Source organism: Stigmatopora nigra, chromosome 17 (genome assembly GCF_051989575.1).
Source record: "Stigmatopora nigra isolate UIUO_SnigA chromosome 17, RoL_Snig_1.1, whole genome shotgun sequence".
In the NCBI taxonomy this organism is placed as follows: domain Eukaryota; kingdom Metazoa; phylum Chordata; class Actinopteri; order Syngnathiformes; family Syngnathidae; genus Stigmatopora; species Stigmatopora nigra.
This window is the reverse complement of record NC_135524.1, coordinates 8173933-8196205: the sequence shown is the minus strand read 5'-3', so window position 1 is coordinate 8196205 and position 22273 is coordinate 8173933. Positions and strand designations below refer to the sequence as shown.

At 38.1% G+C, this 22273-nt stretch overlaps 1 protein-coding gene across 1 annotated transcript in view; it reads left to right on the top strand.

Annotated features, from left to right (window-relative positions):
• itga1 (integrin, alpha 1) overlaps positions 1–22273 on the top strand; it is a 37126-nt gene that overhangs the window by 4212 nt on the left and 10641 nt on the right. The window contains exons 2-15 of the mRNA XM_077737812.1: positions 9882–9999; positions 12593–12702; positions 13809–13897; positions 14590–14704; positions 14791–14918; positions 15162–15310; positions 16586–16736; positions 17809–17983; positions 18055–18128; positions 20188–20335; positions 20774–20916; positions 21015–21158; positions 21790–22044; positions 22125–22255. Coding sequence (XP_077593938.1) covers positions 9882–9999; positions 12593–12702; positions 13809–13897; positions 14590–14704; positions 14791–14918; positions 15162–15310; positions 16586–16736; positions 17809–17983; positions 18055–18128; positions 20188–20335; positions 20774–20916; positions 21015–21158; positions 21790–22044; positions 22125–22255 — 1930 coding nt within the window. The remainder of the gene's footprint in view (positions 1–9881; positions 10000–12592; positions 12703–13808; positions 13898–14589; positions 14705–14790; positions 14919–15161; positions 15311–16585; positions 16737–17808; positions 17984–18054; positions 18129–20187; positions 20336–20773; positions 20917–21014; positions 21159–21789; positions 22045–22124; positions 22256–22273) is intronic.

Below are 22273 nucleotides of genomic sequence, written 5' to 3'. Positions count from 1 at the left end.
CACGTACAGTTGTAGTATGTAGTTGTACTATCTAAAGTTCGGTTGTACACACACTTGGTATGTAGTTGTTGGTTGAGAAATATGAAGTAAAAATGGAAGAATTTTTGTGTGGCGGCCTGGCGGTTGAGTGGTTGGTGTGTGGGGCTAACAGTTCTGGGGTCGTGGGTTCGATTCCAGGTCAGTCCTAACATTGTGGAGTTTGTATGTTCTGCTCGTACTTGCCTGGGTTTTCTTTGGGTACTCCAGCTTCCTCCCACATTCCAAAAACACGCCAAGTTGGCTGGTTGATAACTCTACATTGCTCCTATTAATGAGTGTGAGCGTGAACTGTTGTTTGTCTTCTTGTGCCGTTTGATTGGCTGGCCTCTGATTCAGGATTTCTTCCGCCTGGTTCTCATAGTTAGTTGTGATGTGCTCCAGCACCCTCAGCGGTACTTGTGAGGACAAGCGGTTCAGAAAATGAATGGAAAGGTTTTTGTCATAATATTAGCTTTCAGTGAACAGTAAGGTCAGAGTATGGTAAATAAAATAAGTAAATACAATTTTAATTCCAGTCTAGTTCAAGGTCAAAGAGAGCTGCTGTCTTTGATGCAAGTAAAGACACACCCATTGGACTGTCAATCGCAGGGCACAACACCATATTGACAGACACACTCAAACTCCCACCGGTGACTACCGAAACCCCCACGAGTGTCCCGCTACACTATCAGTGACTACTGACTGACTTTGCCGCCATTGATCCCCGTTATTATCTTGGTGAAGTGTTTGCTTGAAGAACCTAATCTTCATGTAAGAGACCTCTGAGCCTAAAAGCAAACACAGACTCACACTAAACCTTCAGGACTAATCCATTTAACAACAACTCAAACGTTTGCACACTTTGGTGGGGAAAGGGATATCCTTCAAAGCAAGCTTCGGACAGGCAAAACAACCGTGAAGGTGCGACGTCACGTTGTGAGAGCTTCCATCTGTCTTAACCTTCGCAGGAAGGTCATGCCACACACTAGGAGACTCAGAACCCCGAAAGTTCCAGTGTGTTCCTGAGACTTTTATGTCAGGACCCTTGAACTGACATAAATTAAGTACACAGTGGAGAGAGATGCTTAAAAAAAATTTCTCTGGAGATTGCACACACAAATATTTTTTTTCAGCCCATTAATTAATTAAACTGACTGTCCAGCAAAATATATGCTGACAATGATTTTCGTTGCCAACTCAGATGAAGTCGAGATAATATTTCTTGTAGGAATTGCTAATTACTTCACAGATTCACCACATCGTGGCCTGGCTGGGCCAAATAAATACGGAACGTTTAGGAACAATAAAACAAACATGAAATATGAAAGTTATAGTACAGAGATATGTGCAAATAATCTTAAATAGAACACTGTCCCTGTTATTCACCCATTGCAGTAGGTCTTGGAGTTTTTTTTTTTAACCAATAAACAAACTATTACTGTATAGCAGTGGTCCTTAACCCTGCCCAACCCCACCGGTTTCATATACGCATTCATTGAACTCCACCAGTTTCATATGCGCATTCATCGAATCCTACTTTAGTGTAAAATAAAATATGATTTTTAAAAATTTCAAGATATATAAATTCCTTGCAGCACTGGTTGGCCAAGAAATGTCACGTGATCATCTGCAGCCAGTGATGGTCGAGCATTCTAATAATGGGGATCAGTTTGTCTTAAGTACATGCCTGTAAACCATGGCCAGTTGTTCCCCTTATTTATGATTGCAATTCCCTGTATAAAGTGTTAATAAACCTTACAAACAAAACACATATTTACTTGCGTTGGGTGCACTTCAAAGTCTAAAATTTCCCCCAAAGTAGATGGGGTGCTCAATCAGTCGGTGCGCCTTTTGTATGGACTAAATTCAAGATTCTGTAGATGCATGTCACTGTATGACACTGACAACTTGACTGTCCACAATTTTTCAAATGATTATAATATGTATAAAATACGTTAAAAACATAAATTGACAGGTATGCGGGTATCGGAGACCGGTTGATTAACAACTGAGTAGTGACTACAACAATTGTTTGTTTTCAGATACATTTCATATTTTGGGTGATTTTGAGGCTGACAAACAAACTCCAAGATTGGCAATCGTGCCATTCGTATTTTATGAATGAAGCGAGACAACCCAACAGACACCATTATGGCGATTTATAGTATGAATTCCATAGGATACGATGCAAGGACAGATGTCAACATAAATCTACATTTACACTTATTAGGGAGAATATCCTAACTGTTTACGAGTCATTCACAAAACATACGTATACATACAGACCAAAAACAGATTCACTGCCTTGTGAGACATGCTTCAACACACTTGGCTTTATAGAGTGGGTGTTGGGGGGCTCGTAAAGTGTGGCATAGTGGGAGGCCATTAAATTGTTACGGTGGGAACACGCCTTTTTCCTCACTTTTAATTTAGAGCAGAAGTAATTCAGAGAAACTTCAAGAATTGAGGCAGACTGGGCGGAAGATTTGAGTCATGTAGGCCCATAAACACTGTTGCCAACGTTGCCGTGACCACCTAACATTGCTGTAAATCATCGTTCATGCCTAAAAATCTATGACAATTCTTTTAAAATACTGCATTTGTACCTTGGTGAGAAAGTATTTGATGTTTTGGTTAGCAACAGAGTACTTCACCAGTGCAGGACAATAGTCCAAGATCATTGAATCTCTTTTGAAATTTTATAATGCAATGCAATATGATTGGTGCTTCTGTAGGTAGCGCTGTTTAGCAACAACATTTCAACGGCCTTTAAAGTGAATTTGCAACCCTACACTTTTATTTGCTGTGAAACAAGTGTTTCTCCCAAAATTCAATTTGATCTGATGGGAATTAGTGTACAAAGGGGTTGCAACTTTTCTCTCCAAAATGACTTTAAACACTGGTTCTTTACTTTTGCTAAATAACATTTGCTTACTTCACAGTTCTGAGATTGAGGGTTCAATCTGTGAAACCGATATTTTCCGACCTTCGAGTGTGAAGTCTGCATGTTTTTTTCCCTATGTCCACACGGGTTTCCTCCAACATCCCAAAACATCCATGCTAGGCTGGTTGAATATTCTAAAGTGTCCCTAAAGTGATTGGTTGTCCACATCATTGTGCTCTGCCATTGGCTGACAACCAATTCAGTTCTGAACAATTGGCTTAGATAGGCTTCAGCTTCATGAATGAATGAAAAAATGCCGTAGACATGATTTCGTAATTTGAAAGACCATCTGGATCCATTTCTGTGACCAAATATATTGCAAGTCCTTATCCAAAATTGTAAATGACACATCTTCAATGACTAAAACAATGTGTCCTGTGGAGATTTTTAACGATTATGTATGGCTTAAAACATTGGGTGGATGTGATGCAAATCCTGCTATTTTCCATAGGATATGATTATTGTGTGTGTTGTGTGTAGTCATTAGGCGACTTTGATGCCCCACCCCCAAAAATACCGGCAGTGTTGTCTTAAGTGTGAGTTTAGCCACTCCACTTGCTGCAAGTCTTCATGCATCTTTCTTATTAATTCTGGCACAAAGGTTATTGTATGACCCTCTGCTGTTTGTATATTTTTTGTTTGAAGCCCCGCCCTTTCATCCCCCAATCATTCCAATTCCTCTGTGTACGTTCAAATTGCCATCCATCAGCATATTTAGCTGCTTTTGTTGTAAAATGGGGGTTTTCTCTGAGGATATAGGCAGTTCTGGGATGGGGGTCCATTACTGATGATGTCATGCGTGGGTTTTGGCTGGTCCCATGTTTTGTCCTCCCGTGGAGAGAATACATCTGGAAGTTGCACATGGTGGAATGTATCCCCCAAAAAAGCATGAATGGACAGAGATTAATGGAAGGAAGAGTAGGGAGATGGATGATGGTCCTTAAAGGGGGTTGGTGGGTCAATGTTGAGGGGCTAACAAAATAGTTAATAGTTATCAAAAAATGTAGCTTGTCGTGTGTACTGTAGTTATTGCGGCTTAAATTCAAATACTTTGTCATTATTTTAAGAGGAAAAAAAAGAAAATGTGTTAATTTACAAGAATCCTAAATTCTATTAGAATTATTGAATACCGAGTGAAAGTTGATATATAGGTTGATTGGTCAAATTCTTAATTTGATCATGGTTATTAAGAATAAATGACGACATTACTATGATCACATGATTGAAATGTTAACTCATTAGCTGCCATTGATGGCATTCAATGGCAGTGAAACATGATCACTTTTTATGTGTCATATTTACTGAGTTAAGATAATAAGTCACAAATAATCCAGTTTATAGCAGGAAAATTGTATATGTACATCATGTTTTATGATGTTTCTACTTTGACCTTATTGAAACAAAGTTTGCAGAAAAAGATGAAATGTCCCAGAAATCCCACAAAAAAAACAATCAATTGAATATAACAAACATTGCAAATGTTATGTCAAGGCAAAAACATAAAATAACATCAAAATGACAGTACTTTTGCAAACTCTATCATTTATTATTGAAATTTTGGTAATATGCTGCACACAATAGCAGTTCAGGATACGGTGTTACGTCTATTCTTTTGATTTGCTACCAATGTTGTTAACATGGTGTTAATAAGAAACGGATTTTGAACATTTGGGCAGCTTTCATGTAGGCCCATAAATCTTCCCGCTCGTTAGCTTTATTTCATTACCAACCGTAACCATTATGCATGTTGAGTCGGTACCTTCTCATCCTTACAATGGAAAAAGTCATATTGTTTTCATTTGACACTATTCCTCTTGCTTTTCCCACTCTTATCGTAGAAACTTGGTTAGAATACAGCCACGTGGGTGTATGTGGACAAACATAACTGTGGACGCATGCCAACACAAATACGAACGGTCTCTCAAGTTTAGTGTGAGGTGCGGATGCTGTAGCGGAAACAATATAAGAAGAATGTGCTACATTAAAACACACCCTAAAAATGAATTAATGAAATGCGGATGGGCAATTGGGTGCAGCAGGAGATAAAATAAGATCAGGATAAAAGGCTAAGAGGAAATCTGGAAATATTTGGGGCTCATATGTTCATAATGGCTGCAGGCTGCCCTGCTTGGACGTGCCAAGAAAGTCAAATCGGGCCTTGGCTTGTTGGAGAAAAAACATGCACCACAGACACCAAGTTTTCCTTCAAAGTCCAATGTATTTATTTTTATGTTTGATGTTTTGTGTTTAATACTGACAATTTTATAAATTCATTCTTCAAAGATCTAAAAAACATCTCCAATCCTCCATCTTTCACTCCATTCAGGCATCCAGTGAGTTTAGAAATGGCCCATAAAATGCAAATATCAAAACACCAAGATTGCAATCTGAAGCATGCATGCAACCCAATGTGTTACATCACTGTCCTTGGAAGGATGGTTAAGCTTGGTCTCCATGGTAATTGCGTTTCATTTGGATCTAAAAAATAGTACAATGTGGAAAAAATCAAGGCAAAAACAGTAGTGTTACAGATGAGCAAAATTTTCAACATCTTACAGGTGCTAAAACAAGCAGTGCACAATTTGTCTTTTACCTCCAGGTATTTTAAGCTTTTGTCCTTCTAAGCGTGCCTGAGTCATTGTTTAGGGGGCATTCATTGTTTTATGGCATGTCTTTGCGAGTTGACGCAGTGCCAGCATCAATGAGGCCCACATTGACTTTAGACTGAAAACAGGCTCGCAAACTTCTGGCTTTTGTTTTTTGCAGTTTTTTTCCCCCACTTCAATTCCATCTTTCAGTGCAATTCATCTGCTTAGCCTTGTTTAGGCTCAGGATAAGCAGAAAAAGTTGTCTCCTTGTTAATGTAAATTGTCTGCCAATATTTTATGCCTTGGCGCAGCTGGCCGGATTTTTGCTTACACATAAAAGGCCAAAAATACCAACAAATTAAGGGAAAGTGGTTTCTCTTTAATAGGACACTTTTGCGGTCCCAAAGCCAGCCATTAGATTAGAACTATCTTGTAAAAGTGATTATCATGTAGGTCTTCTAATTGGACTGGAATAGGAAAGACTGACTGTTGAAATATTCAGGTATACCGTATTTTTCAGACGTTAATATTAGTCTCACCACCCAAAGAATACACAATGAAGAGGGAAAAATATAGTTGCGCGAGAGTAAATGTCAGATTTTTTTAGAAGGGCACATTTTTGTATTATCAGAAACCAAGAACATACATGTTAATGCAACACTGGTAAAACAGATAGACTTCAACCAAATAAAAGGCTATTAGTGGTCAGAATGAAAAATAATAATAGACAAATTAAGTTCAAATAAATCACAATTATTAGCCAGAATTTATGTAACTTATAGTAGTCAAGAAAAAAGTACTTTCAGACCAAGGCTCACTTAAGTGTGAACTTAAGTGATCAACTTAATATCAGCATTATCACATTGCAAAGTTATATGCAAATATATAATATCACGACTGGGATTGGCTGACCTCCAATTCATGGTGACCCCTGCCTGGTGCCCGTTGTTAGTTGGGATCAGCGCCAGCCCGCTCACATCCCTTGTGAGAGTAATCAGTACGGAAATTAAATGGATAATATATCAATGAATGGCATCAGCTACTATAACACATTTTCATGTGAAAGATAGTTGAAGTACTTAATTATGCAAATCTGAATTTTTTAAAACCTATATGAATGCCTCTGTGTTAAGGGGGAAGAATAATCCGACTCCCTAACCCTAATGAATTTAATTTATGACTAACATGCCATTAAATTCATGACCAACCGTATATATGTATGTATATATATATATATATATATATATATATATATATATATATATATATATATATATATATATATATATATATATATATATATATATATATATAAATATATATATATATATATATATATATATATATATATATATATATATATATATATATATATATGTATATATATATATATATATATATATATATATATATATATATGTATATATATATATATATATATGTATATATATGTATATATATATATATATATATATATATATATATATATATATATATATATATATATATATATATATATATATATATATATATGTATATGTATATGTATATGTATATATATATATATATATATATATATATATATATATATATATATATATATATATATATATATATATATATATATATATATATATATATATATATATATATATATATATATATATATATATATACACATACATATATTATATATATATATATATATATATATATATATACACATACATATATTATATATATATACACATACATATATTATATATTGCTACTGTGACAGTGACATTTCCCAAATCTTATCTAATCTAATCTATACACAAATAAATCTTGTTTGCCACAATTTTGCATTTGCAATGTCTTCTGTGAGCAGCAGGCACACACTTGCCATGCACGTCATCAGTAGAGGGGAGCATGTCGAATAGTCATTCTCCTCCACGCAGCTTGCTAACTGTAGAGGACAATTTGAACAGCAAATGCCCCAAAGGGCAATTCCACAAGGCCATTTCCATCGCTGGCCAGACCACTAGACTTATTAGTTTCCCAGCACAGACATTAGCCAGACGCCCAAAAATAGATGCTGAGAGGAGAGACTGAACACAGCTGAGTTGGATGTGTAATAGTCATGGGATATATAAAAAGCTACTTCTTGTTTGGTGCAGCTTTGAACCCCACTGGAGTTTACGTTTCATAAAAGCAAAAGGGTCTACTGGCTCGAAGCCCTCTTGACTCAGCAAAGTGTGCGAGAGTGCACCTGTCAATTTACGGAAGATCTATAATCACATTACGAGGAACAGGAAATGGAGCTCCCCCGGTAAAGCGGAAGCAGAGAAGAAAAGAGGAACATATTGGAAAATGCATTTGATCTAAGATCTGTTGTCCTGCCAGAAGGCAATGCTGTAAAAACAAGACTAATCTTCGACAAAATCTTAGGGATCAATTGATAAACTCAAAAGGATTCATAATGTGTGCAGCTTGCTGCCAAATGTTCCTATCCAACAACCGACTGATCAAATGACTGACATATTACCAACCAAATTTAGAAGATAAGGAATCTGCTGAGTGGTGTTCCTGCTCTTTAGAAATGAGTTATAGTAACAGAGCATCGTGTAATATTTGTAAATATCTTGGAGAGGTACCAGCAGGGGTACTAATAATTAATAGTATTGATACAAAAATGGGGTTTGCCTTTTACTGGTTACATTATAATTTGCTGGTCTTAAGATATGGATATTGGATCGGCATAAAATATTTTGAAAATAAAACTGATTGGATCGAAAGTGTACGATGGCAGAGTGGTTAGCATGTTTGCCTCACAATTCTGAGATCAAGGCCTTAATCCTTGGTAGCTTCTGGCCTTCCTGTATAGACTTTTCCTGTTCTAACTGTGCCTGCATAGGATTTCTTCGGGTACTCCGGTTTCCTCTCACATCCCAAAACCACGATTTACTACTCAAATTGTCCGTAGGTGTGCGTGACTGGTTGTTTGTCTCATTGCCTCATCATAAACTGTCTGTTCTGGATCCATTGGAAGAAAAACAAGGACCCTCAGCGGTCCATGAGGATCAATTTGGAGACCCCTTCTTTAGGAAAACACATTCTTTAATAGAACAGTTCTTACCACAGACCTGGCATTTCCCCAAATGAACGTGTACATTCAAGGATATTTCATCTCATTTTCTGAACCGCTTTATCCTCATTAGGATCATGGGGGTGCTGGAGCCTATCCCAGACACAACCAAGGAGATGGACAACCATGCACACTCACACCCATACCTAGGGGCAATTTAGAGTGTCTAATTAGCCTACCATGCATGCTTTTGGAATGTGGGAGGAAACCAGAGTACCCGGAGGAAACCCACGCAGGCCCGGGGAGAACATGCAATCTCATGAATGATAAGTCGTAATACATATTTAAATTATTTTTGTGCTTTGTACTCACTCCAAAAAAGCAAATTTTCCTCAATTATGTATTCACACGTTTACTTATTTATTCTAGTTGCTTCTATTGTTTGCAGTCTGTGAGATCTGCATTTTTTTGTCTCAGTTTCAAAGTACTTTTTGCCCATATGGTAACAAACAAATAAATTCTGAAACACCCGCAAACCTACGCAGCTGTGCTAGGCACACTCACAACCGCATACAACGACACGGTTGCCAGTACAGGATTTCCTGTCTTGACTTTGGCTTGAGAGAGTAATCGTCCTTATTATCATCCTCTGGGAGGCATTTATGCCTCTGAGTACAAAATTAGACAAAAAAATCATCATGAATCAAATCACAATCAACATGGATAAATCTATTGTTTCCCAGCAAACAGCTGCAAGTTATTTGTTGTCTCTAAGATTGTTCTCCACTGGTGGTGTTGTTTTTTAATCCTTCTGCTCTGTTTTAACCTACCGCGACACTTACTAAAAAGTACAGTGTAGAAATTCATTTTTAGCACACCAAATACATAAATGCCATCTTTGTGGTGCGCCCACAATGATTCATACCAATTCATACAACGTCTCTGCGACAGCATTGGGCGGAGAAAAGAAGTCTTTGTCCTCATGTTCGGACAAATTTGGGGGCAAAGTGTTTCACGGCGATGCTCGACATTCCTTACGTGCGTTCTGAACTGACACAGTATCAATGTGTGTATGTGTATAGTTCACTCAGTTCATTCCCACTGTAGCAGAACAGTATGAAAAGTATAAACTATCACCGAAAAATTTGTGCACAATTAAGGGTAGTGTTGCATTACTTCAAAATACATATATTTCATCGGTTAGGTTTTTTTATACGATATTGTGTCCCTGCATAACTTTTTTTTTTTTTTACTGTCCCCACAGTTCTGGTGTGTGTGTCATCCTTCAACGTGGACCAGAAAAACAGTTTGTCCTTCAGTGGTCCGCTGGAGGACATGTTTGGCTACACCGTCCAGCAGTTTGAAAACAGTGAGGGCAAATGGTGAGAGCTGCAATCTATTGTATATGAAAAATACTGTAGTTTTGAGGGCTCATCAGGCTGTGTTCCATCAGTATATGTTACAGAAATGTGGGTCAAAAAGTGGAGGAGTTGTTTTGACTTTGTTTTATAATATGTGCTGTTTTTAAGATTTTTATTTATTTAACTTGAAAAGGGAGTAGTGGAGCTGAAGGAACATCCTCTTGAAATTGAAAAATATATAAATAATTTCTCACAAAAATGTCCTCCTCTTTTTAAATCATATTTTTTTATTATTAGTTTAATTCTTTATTTTGTATATTTGTTCTGAGGGGCTGACATTAAACAAATGTTATAAATTCAATAAGTTTATAAAAGTACATTTTAGAATATTTTTTTCATTGTAGTGATTCAAATGTCATTTAAATTTAGTCGCGAGTTTTTCAAAGTGAGTCAAATTGATAATAAAAAAGTTCGTATAGTTTCAGTGCTATTATTTTTACTTGTATGGGCATTTTAGGACTGTTTTTTTAAGAACACCACTACAAATCGTTGGTAAATATATTACATATATATGCATATTAATATAATTGTGATAATTCGTCATTGAGCTTGTCCAAGAATAGTGTTTGTGTGTGTTGTTTTACAAACTAATATAATACACTTAATATCACCAATATTTTACACCAGCTATAAATGTTTTGTGTTTCTTTGGATAAACAAAGAAATAATTGTGTCCCCAAAAAACTAGTAATTGACAGAAAATGTTTCATTTTGTGTTGCAGACTAAATATTATTGCACTTTCAAGTACATCCTTAGCTTTGCAAAAGAATTCCAGTTTTTTTTTAAGATGATCATTTTTTTTAAATTTTAAATGCACTTAAATTGTTTATATTTATTGACAACACTAGCAACACATTTGAACTTAGTTCAACACATGCAATTACAAACTATGAACTGAATAAGTTCAATTTATGAAGTGATCTTTGAACTAGTTTGCACGATGAATGAATTTTTTCATTCCACCCTCTGGCTTTACCACAACCATGTGAGGCGAGTTTAAGTAATTCACCCTGTGCTAATCTAGCCAGTCACGTATGCATCTCTCATCCCTTTGATCACTTTTCCCTCCGATAACACGTCATTTGCGTAATCGTAATCAAAGAGTTCTGGATGGCAGCGGGTGAGCAGATGTCGACAAAAGAGCCAATCAAGCGAGAAGTGATGGAAAATGTGTTGAGTTTGCCTGTTCTCTCTGTGTCTGTGTGGGTTTGCTTTGGGTACTCCAGTTTCATCCCATATGCCCAAAACAACTGAACACTGTAAATTGTCCCTATGAGTGTGAGCATGAAAAGTTGTCAGTTTGCTTGTAGATTGTATATTATTTAGATTAGATTAGAACTTTATTTTATCCCGTATTTGGAAAATGTCTTGGTTGCAGTAGAAAGACAAACATAAGACACAGAAGACATTGTAGACCTAGGTAAGATATTGGAGCCACACACAGTAAGTCCACAAGACAGACTGAGACTGAGGTTATTGTACCCCGGCCATTGGCCACAGTTTTCTAGGATAGGCTCCAGCACCCCCATGTCTCTTGTGAGGATATGCAGTTCAGAAACTTAATGAATAGATTTACTCACAAATTTCTGACTTGAAATGTCACCTTTTCTTGCACTAATTTTCTTATTAATTTGTAGTTTCATTTTGAAAATCTAACCCAATCTCGAAAGAAATAATTCAATCAAAATTATTAAAACAGTTTGTCTTTTTCAACATGAGGACATTTACAAACTCATGAAAAAAGTTAATAGTAGTTAGTAGATGTTTATTTGTTTATGAAAATGGACAGACTGCACGTTCCTCGTCGACAATGGTGCTTATTTCAAAAGGAAATTGGACGTTGTATTTTGTGTCAATGATAAACTTCCTTTCTGTGGGTATTGTGTCAACTTTCTGCCGTCTGCCAAAGTCGTCCGGAAAAAATAGACTTTTGCGTCAAGTCTACAATGACATCCGCCACGTCGCAGACGTTTTGCAGTTAGTGAAATTTGTCTGAATTTTTTTAGGATTCTTGACAATAGTACTTGCAATTTTTCCAATACAGCCAATGTTGTCATAGCCGCATGCGATTTAACATAGCCTTTACCCCTAAATCAACAGGTTGAGTTGAACCTGCAATGTTTTCGTAGTCGTGACGCATCTGCATCGCAACTGCAGACTGTGTCATTTCGAGGTTGTCCAAGCTGAACTGAAAAGCATCTTCACCCGTGAGCACGAGTGTATGTTTTCCGAGTCAGTGTTCCAGACTCTCGGGTCTCATTAGAGCTCAGGAATGTTAATAAGCGGCGGTGTTTAGATGAAGAGGGACTCCTTTTAGCATCAGTTTACACAGCAGGTCATATGGGCCAGCTCACACATGCATGGAGTCATGTGTCCATTACTTTTGTGTCATTTTAAAATGCTAAATAACTGCTTTAATTTTTTTTATGCAATAAAAAGGAAAACTACTAATCTAATAGATGAATCACAAATGTTCTTACGGTCATGAAAGACTTTGTTGGCAACATGCGGAAGGATAAAAGTTTTTTTTTTCCTTTTCAAATTCAAATATAGGGTTCTAATTGGATCGCCACTGTCGGGCCAACCTGCGAAACGAACAGGCGACGTCTACAAGTGTCCAGTTGGCAAGCGGAACAGCAAATGCATTAAACTTCTGTTGCCTGGTAAGACACAGTCTCTCCCTCTCTTGATGTAGCAGTTTTACTGGATATGAATTTCCCTGTCCGATGGGAAGCGAGGTCCCTTTGTGTAAACAAACACTGTCTTAATGGGCGCTCCTTTTGTAATTACAGCTTCATTAAATAGATAAACATTAAATAGCTCTTGGCGAGCAGTCCTGTGGGCCACGCTGGGGTTTGTGTCTGCTTGAATATGGGCAACCAACCGACCTTTTCTCGGAAAAGAGATGCACTTGAAATGTATTATGACCATGACAACTGCACCTTTTTTGGACTTGTTTTTGTTCACCCAAACTTATGTTCCATTAAAATGACCACTTTGCCCACGTAAAATGATGGAATTTTGTCCAATATGTCCACAATTCAATCACTCGATCAATTCAATCAATCAATCAATCAATCGGAGCCAATTATTACAGTCATAATTGGCAAAATGAAATCATGCTATTAAAATGTATTCATCTATTTTTAATTATTAACTCATTGGCTGCCATTGACAGTGATAGACGTCCATACCATTTTTCCTGGGAGCGTGTCTGCCCCACAGTGGGAGTCCTGGGCCTGTGTGGGTTTTCTCTGGGTACTCCGGTTTCCTCCCACATTCCAAATACATTCATGGTAGGCTGATTGGACACTCTGAATTGCCACTAGGCATGAGTGTGAGGGTGAATGGCTGTTTGTCTCTTTGTGCTCTGCGATTGGCTGGCCACCAATTCAGGGTGTCCCTCGCCTCTGGCCAGAAGACAGCTGGGATAGGCTCCAGGACCCCCCGTGAGAATAAAGCGGTTCAAAAAATGAGATGCACTAAGAGATGCAAAATCTCTACGTTCCAATTTCCTCTGTAACTTGTGCAAAAAGTAACAAATAACATGTTTTGAAAATCACAAATAACAGCAAAATGCATTCTCAAATGAATCCCTGATTGGGAACTCTAACACTTGCTCCTTGTCAAATTTTATCTTTAAATGTGAGGTAGCGTAAAGGACACCCTGCTTGTCTCTCTTCCTCTGGGAAAAATGGAAAAAGAGGAATTTGTCCAGCTGTTCTTCCTGTGCGTATTCTCTTGTTTATTCTTCCTTGTTTTTTTGCAGAAAACACCACTGTTCCCAACTTACACGAAGTCAAGGAAAACATGACCATGGGAACCACGCTCGTGACCAATCCCAGGGGCGGATTCTTGGTAAGTATCCCAGTCCCGTACCATACGTAAAGGACATACGTGAGAATTCTATACCATAAATAAAAGCGCATTCAGGAGACATTTGGACTAATCTGTGGGAATTTCAATCTGGATGCTCCCGCTTTTGCCTTCCTGTTCCTTGTAATGTGTCAGGATTCTGTGAATGAAATGCACTATAGGCATTTTTTTTATAAAGATGAGTTCAAAAGCTTTATCCTGTTCTCATGACTGTTTGGTAGAAAAACAATTTCAATCATTAACTCAATCAATCTTTCTGTCTATTTTGTCTGTTGTTCACTATATATTGCTATTACTTTAACGTTTATATGTTTGTTCTTGCTTTCTAATAAAGTAAAAAAAGTGCCCCCAAAAATGCAATTTATACTCCAGTGCAATTTATATAGTATATACGTTTTTCCCTTTCATTTTGCATTATTTATAGTCCTGTGTGACTCACAGACTAAAAAATGTGTTAACTTACACAATTCAAGTCAAGCTCTCAACTTAAATCAGAATATACAGAAAACAGTTAAACCATGGAAAAATACCATGATTGTGCGTTTACTTGCAAGGTGGAAAGCTAAAAGAACAATTGTAGTTACCCAAAAATGTTAAGTTTGAATGCAGTAATTAATGATACAAGTGCTCCATTCAGAGTTTTTGAATTAGTGTATGTTTGTTTGGGTTTGTAGGCATGTGGTCCACAGTATGGCTACATGTGTGGTCAGCAGCAATTCATTTCAGGGGTGTGCGCCAATGTCAGCTCATCTTTCCAGGTTCTTAACTCTGTAGCACCTGGCGTTCAAGGTACTCTTTGATTTACTTCACAAAACTGCTCATTACAGATGTTTAATTTTGTTTTTTTTAATATAAATGGACTTTTTCTTTTCTAGACTGTGCCAAGGAGATGGACATTGTGATTGTTTTGGACGGCTCCAACAGCATCTACCCATGGAGCAGTATCGTCGATTTCCTTATCCGCTTCATCGAGAACATTCAGATTGGACCCAAGCTGTCGCAAGTCAGTATACTGCTGCTCTTAAAAACAGCGTGCTCATTTTTCATTCAGTCTTAGCCGTTATTTTTATGATGCTTGCATCCGTATGGCTCAGAAGCTTGGACTTTTCCAGAGAGGAAACTCTGGAAAGTCCTCTGGAAAGTCACCGTCCAAGTCCAAGACCACATCCGCGACAGGCTGGAGACTTGATAATGGAGCAGGGAACAGAAAGAAAGGAAAAATAAATGTTTCTGTGCTGTTTTTCAGGTGGGAATTGTGTCCTACGGCGAGACAGTGACCCACCGTGTCAACCTCAGCCAGTTCGATAACACTGCCCCCCTGTTGGAATTCGTACGTAAACTCCCACAGCAGACTGGCTTCAAAACAATGACTTTCTTGGGCATCGACACTGCCAGGTATTACGCCAGTAAGCTTTATGTTAGCACGTGGCAATCCCCTATGAGTCACAAGACGTTAATCATTATTTCCGGGCCTTGCCAATGACATCCAAATGCTCTTAAAAAAAAAAGCAGCACACCCACTGCTTCAACTAATGACTGAAAAGTGGTTTGAAACTATGAATGTGTTTTGTCTTGGTTTGACTGGGACAATGTCAGAAACTGTGTCTAGTTAGTGTTTGTTAAGCCTTACCTACATTAGTTTCTCATTTTGCTTTCAAAATAGTAACACAATACATAATGAATGGGAAAAAAATATTTCACAATTTTGGGAGAGCAATTTTTCATTTTATGGGAAACCAAAAACAAGCACAAGTTAAAGTATCAACAGGATGATCAAGGATCAACAGGCTAAATATGTATCTGTTAGTCATAGAGACAAATTTATATGTCGCACTTGGGTATTAATTGCAGGCCCTCCCAAACAATAAAAAAAGGCAATTTCTAGTCTGGAAAATACGGCACATTAAATTCTTGGTCCAAGTGTATAATGGTCTAAATGTAAGGCCCTAACTAATAATAATAATACAAACTATAATTGATAAGTATAATTATTAATATAACTACTAATAGAATGATTTAGGTTAGATGTGAGCCAAGTTTATTTCTTTTTAAAATTCAATTTTGACAGAAAAAAAATTCCAGCTAGATTTTAGTTACTAATTTAGTCAAGTGTAGCCTGAACTATGTTATGTTACTACTATATTTGTAAAAGTCCCATTTAGATTGCAAAATGGTAAAGACATATAAAGCAACAACGGCGACATCTTTTGCCTAAAAAATATTCAAAAAGACTTATGTAAGATAAACAAATGAAGAGAATCACGCTGCTTTTTATGGCAATTTGGCTTCTTCCTACGAAGTCAAAGTAGATTTCTACTCTCTATTCTTTCTTACCTTCGAAAATACTCGGCAAAGATTGTTTGGTCCAGAAGTATTTGTGTGTCCTATTTTGGTGAGCTCCCATATGATGAGGGATATAGGAGTACACAATATGAAAAATAATGCTAAATGAATATTTCTTGCCATCGTTATGTGTGGCGATTTGTCTAAGGCAAAAATATTTGTCCCAGGCCTCTGTTACCGCAGTTGTCTGTGAGTCACAAAACAGTAATTATAATTTCCTGGCTTTAGCAATGACATCCAAATGCTCTTTCAAGACAGCAGGACATCCACTTTTTGCCCCAATGACGCAAAATTGTTACAGTAAACCTGTTTACCCCGTCTTTCTAGGAGGGAGGCATTCATGCCAGAGCGAGGCGCCCGGCCTGGTGTAAAGAAAGTGATGGTTATCGTTACCGATGGAGAATCCCATGATTTCTACAACCTCAACAAGGTCATTGGTGACTGTGAGAAGGATGGCATCGAGAGGTTTGGGATTGCTGTAAGTGGAAAACTTCCTGTTTATTTTCTTTCAATTTTCTGACAATATTCCTCCTTTATATAGGTTTAATCATCAAACCTGAAGAATAAATATTTATTGTTTTAGGGTTGGATTTAGTTTTGGGTAGTGAGAAACTTAGTGTTGCTTGTCGATAGATGCCTACTTTTTACATTATCTAACTAGGTATACATGACTACTACACTACTATTTTGTTGAAACTAATTATCCAAGCTCACATTGTAATTTTTAATGGAAAAAAAGTTTGAATACAAGAGAGTTCAAATCTCAGCCACAGGGAGGTTATTATTATTATTTTCTGATCTCTTATCTCATTTTCGGAACCGCTTTATCCTCACTAGCCTCGCTGGGGGTGCTGGAGCCTAACCCAGCTGACTTCTGGCCAGAGGCCAGCCAATCGCAGGGCACATGGAGCCATTCATGCTCACGCTCATACCATTTATAGTGTCCAATCAGCCTACATGTTGCCTACCTGCAGATCTTGGGAATGTGGGAGGAAACCGGAGTACCCGGAGAAAACCCACGCAGGCCTGGGGAAAACATGCAAACTCCACACAGGTAGACTTACCTGGATTTGTACCCAGGTCCACTACTGTGAGTCCACTTAGCCGCCAAACCGCCCCTGTTTTATTGTCCAATGGTAAAATTGTTAAAAATTTACACTGGTGTCCTGCTCACTGCAGTTTAAAGTGGGGGGGAAAAATAGCTTTTCCCCTGTATTAAAAATTGCATAGTAATTTTGATAGGGTTTAGTTAACCTAATGTGCTTTTTATTTTTTTTAACTGGAAACTGTCACAAAGTTTTCTGTTTTCAATCCCATTATAGTTGAATTCACCATTTGGTTTAATATTTTTGACAGGGAACAACACATTTTAGCTGAGTCCAGTTTACATTATAATTACATTTTTTGGCAGGAAATGGTAAAATAATCAAGACAATGCTACTTAGCCAAGATTAAAATTATAGTTCACTTTCGAACTAGAAAATCATCAACTATGACAAGACTGTCATTGTTTTCAGAAGTCCATATTAAGGGATGTCTTTTTTTTCCAGGTTTTGGGTGACTACAACCGCCAGAACAAGAGCGCTGAAGAAGTCAGGAAATTCACCAAGGAGATTGCATCCATATCTAGTCAGCCGCTACGTGACCACTTCTTTAACGTATCCGATGAGGTTGCACTGTTGACCATCGTAGACACGCTGGGCAGCAAGATCTTTGCCCTGGAAGGTAAATCAAGTGTCCATGCTTGTTGGTTACATTACAATACATTTCTTTGTTTTATTTTTTGCCCCTTTCAGCTACAACTGGCAATTTCACCTCATCCTTCGACATGGAAATGTCGCAAGCCGGGTTTAGCGCACATGCTTCCAAAGTAAGTCCGTTGTAAATATTGAACATTTTTAACTTCCTAAGACCCAGACTCTTGCAAAGCATGCATTTTTATTTCCTCATTGATATTTAGGCTAATTGGGACCTCATGAGTGTAAAAACAAAGAATTATCTTTTTACATGATGTGGTTTCTGAGAAAAATGATGACCACATCATCAGTGGATGCCAGGCAGTTGTAGTCCAAAATTTAACATTGTAGTCTTGTGAGAAACCAAAAATGTGATGTCCACACACGTGGATGTCAGTTCCTAGGAGGTTAATAAATTGCCTGCCATTGTATATGATTTGAATTGTTCCTATAAATAGAAACACTATTGAATTGAATATACTGACATTACATTACTGTAATTTGTTCTGACTGTTAAAGAGTCAAATAGTCCGGTTGGTTAGTAATTTGCTAAGTCTCACTTGAAGTCTTGCTTTTATTCGTAAGCAATTCATTGGAGAATTTACAGGGACTAAACAAAGGTCAGAGCAAGTTCAGGTTCAAAATGTCTTGTCGACTAACATGTTACACACTTTTCTTGGAATTTCTCTTGAATTCCCTAAAAAATAGTCCCATTTTTTATTTTTACTTGGATAACCAGTGTGTCCAATGTCCCTATGTCTATTTGTCCGTGCTTTGTGAGACCTGTAGCGTCTGCCAGAGGGCAGTTCACTTTTTATCTGATAACTAAAGCGATGAACTCCGCCACATTGGGTATCTCTAGTTCATCGTCTACGGTTTTCAAATTCGCCTTCAAAAACAAGAACCTCTGTGTCTTCCCACTGAAACCACATACTGATAGCATTTGATGTGGTTGCACCATCATGGGAAGATGTGGAATCAGACGGTGGCTCCGGCAAGATCACATTTTTTTACTGTTCACATGCCTCCTGGATTCATTCATTAGCCATTTCCTACTTTCTGGATGTTTAAAAACAGCCAGCTTCCCTTTAGTGTCTCTTGGCCGCATCCTGACCCTCGACTTTATCGCTTCCCCGATCATGTGCTGTACGCTTTCTACTGTTGTCTCTCTGTGTATGAGTCGTCTCAGTGACAGCAAACAAACTGATTTGTTCTTCTAGTGTATGCGTGAGGCCCCGACTTCAACAATCACGCGTCCAAGGAGCATCCTGACGTATTTAATTACTGTTATTTTCCCAGCCCTTCCTGTTAGACAAACATCTTCCTTTTATTGAAAACACGTGGGTTATATTTAGGCCTGCACTCACTTAAAGTCTGTTTTTTAAATAGAGAATGAGATGCATGTACTCTAGTTTTTGGACTACAAGATATACACCTGAGTATAAGTCGCATTACCCAAAGAATATGACAAGGAAATATATACAAGTTACATTTTTTGTGAGGGCAATATTTTATACTATTTATAAACCATAAATGAAGAACAAACATATGTTATTGTAATAGTAGTAAAATAGAGAGCTATAGGCATCTGTTGACATAACAGTTTTTCAAATAACTTTAGTCTAAATAAAAAACATAACAGGCTGTCAGTGGTCAGAGAGAAAAAAATATACATATATAAGTCAAACTTGAGTTTTAGTCGCAGGCCAAGCCAAACTAAGTAAAATGACTTATAGTCCAGTAAATACGGTATGTATTCAAAATCAGGCAGTGAATATGCAGTTCAGACATTCTAGTTTGAAAATAGGACCAATAGTAAAGACAAAAATTAAGGCCAACAATGTTAAAAAGCCTTCTTAATGAGAAGTTTAGCCAGATACAGCCTTGATTTTTTATGTAGCCTATTATACTCTGCCTTGGTGCCACCCTCTGTTTTCTTGCTACTTTTAATCTCTCCTTGTGAAAGAAATTCATCTTAATAAAAAAATAAAATACACAAATATTAGAATGGAATATAATGGGAATCTTCCATAGTCTATACTTAGCTACTGTGCTTAACTTTCCTTTTGTCTCATCATTGGTTAAAATTATACTTCTACATTTTTTTTCATATTAAAAATCCAAGTTATATGTTCAATGTAATGATATGTATGGTGATGCCGTCAACCTCATGCTTTATGGTATAATCCAAAGGAAGGCTTGCTACTGGGAGCAGTGGGAGCCTACGACTGGAACGGAACAGTAATCATGCAAACCGACACAGGAGCCATTTATCCAGAGAAGAACCATTTTTTTGACCCTGAAAAAGAAGTTGGGTACGAAAGATTGGCCGGGTATCTTGGTGAGTCCAAAAGTATACTTTCAAGTTTATCTTTATTTAGTGTTCTGCTTTACAACTATGGTTAAATATGCAGTGTTTCAACTTGATCTACCCTGTCCTTACTCTTGTTCGTCACTCGACATCATAAATAAAACCCTTCGCTTTCCCTGAGCATCTTCATGCCTTTTATGGCTCGTAAACGGCAACCGAGCATCTTTATATCGATTTATTTAATCAAGCTGTCGTTGTGAAGGCCACACTTGTCCGATTCTGTGTTCCGAGCTGGTGTACTGTAAACTCAGCCTTTTGCGCGACTACTTTCGTCTCATGCTTTTTTTTCTGCTTTCCTTTAAGTCCTCCTCGGCTGCGGGCTGCGCACTGTCCTGCCAATTCTCATGTTTTATCGCTTCCCCTTCAGAAAGTGAGACGTAAACATTTTGGCCACGTTTGTTCCCGCAGGCTACGACGTGCAGTCGGCGTCCACACCCGACAGGGTGCTTTACATTGCGGGCGCGCCGAGGTACAACCACACAGGTCGGGTTGTCATCTACCAACTCAAGGGCAAGGATGTTGTTGTAACTCAGACACTGGAAGGAGAACAGGTTAAACACTACTTCATTGCGCTGCCCTTGTCTAAACATAGCTGAGGTAAAGAGGAACAGTCCAAATGATGAATGGCCCACTTCTGTCCCACTCACAGATCGGTTCGTACTTTGGGAGCGTGCTGCAAACCCTTGACGTCGACGGTGACTCATACACGGACCTCCTCTTGGTTGGTGCTCCCATGTTCATGGGTGCTGAGAGAGATGAACAAGGCCAAGTGTATATTTACAAACTAAAGCAGGTAAACTGAACAAGGGTTTTTAGTCCCATACACATTCATATTTCCCTATTTACATCTTTGGGGGAAGAGACCTTTAATATTCAATGAAGAATTTACCTTGTATTTGGGATTAGGTTTACGATTTGATCACATTTTTATAGGATTGGAGTCAAGGAAATAATATTAGTTTCTACTATTTAACTTTTACTTTAGTGCGTCTGCCTCACAGTGGGAGACCTGGGTTCAAATTCAGGTCGGTCCACCTGTGTGGAGTTTGGATGTTCTCCCCGGGCCTGTGTGGGTTTTCTCCGGGTTATCCAGTTTCCTCCCACAATCCTAAGACATGCCTAGTATGCTATTTGGACACACTAAATTGCCCCTAGGTATGAGTGTGAGCGTGAATGTTTGTTTTTCTCCTTGTGCCCTGCGATTGGCTGGCCACCAATTCAGGGTGTCGCCCGCCTCTGGCCCATATTCAGCTGGGATAGGCTCCAGCATCTCCCGCAACCCTAGTGAGGATAAAGCAGTTCAGAAAATGAGATGAGATGAGTATCATATTAAATCATAGAATCCAACTTGAAGTTGTGGACTTTGTCATATTTACAAATATGGTATCGTTATAGTTTGATGATGAAATTCCAACTCATTGCAGGACGGACACTTTGCCCACGAGTTCACGCTTAAGCCGGTCAATCAATCATGCTGTAGTGGCAGCTCGTCCGACTGTATACGGAAAAACGAACCTTGCGGCGCACGCTTCGGAACAGCCATTGCCGCTGTTTTGGACTTGAACCTAGATGGCTTCAACGACGTGGCAATAGGGGCCCCTTTTGAGAACGACCACAAGGGTGGCGTGTATATTTACCACGGGAACAACCAGCGGTCACTCAAGGAAAGTTTTGTGCAGGTGAGCTAGTGTTATTGACCATTTAAGTATGGATTCCTTTTATTTAATCTCATCCAATTGTTACCGCTTTGTCTATCCAGCACATCCCAGCGGGGGGAAATGGCGACAAGATGAAGTTTTTTGGGCAATCCATACATGGAGTCATGGATCTCAATGGAGACGGGATCACTGATGTGACTATTGGTGGTCTTGGAGGGGCCTCATTATTTTGGTAAGACAAACACACATC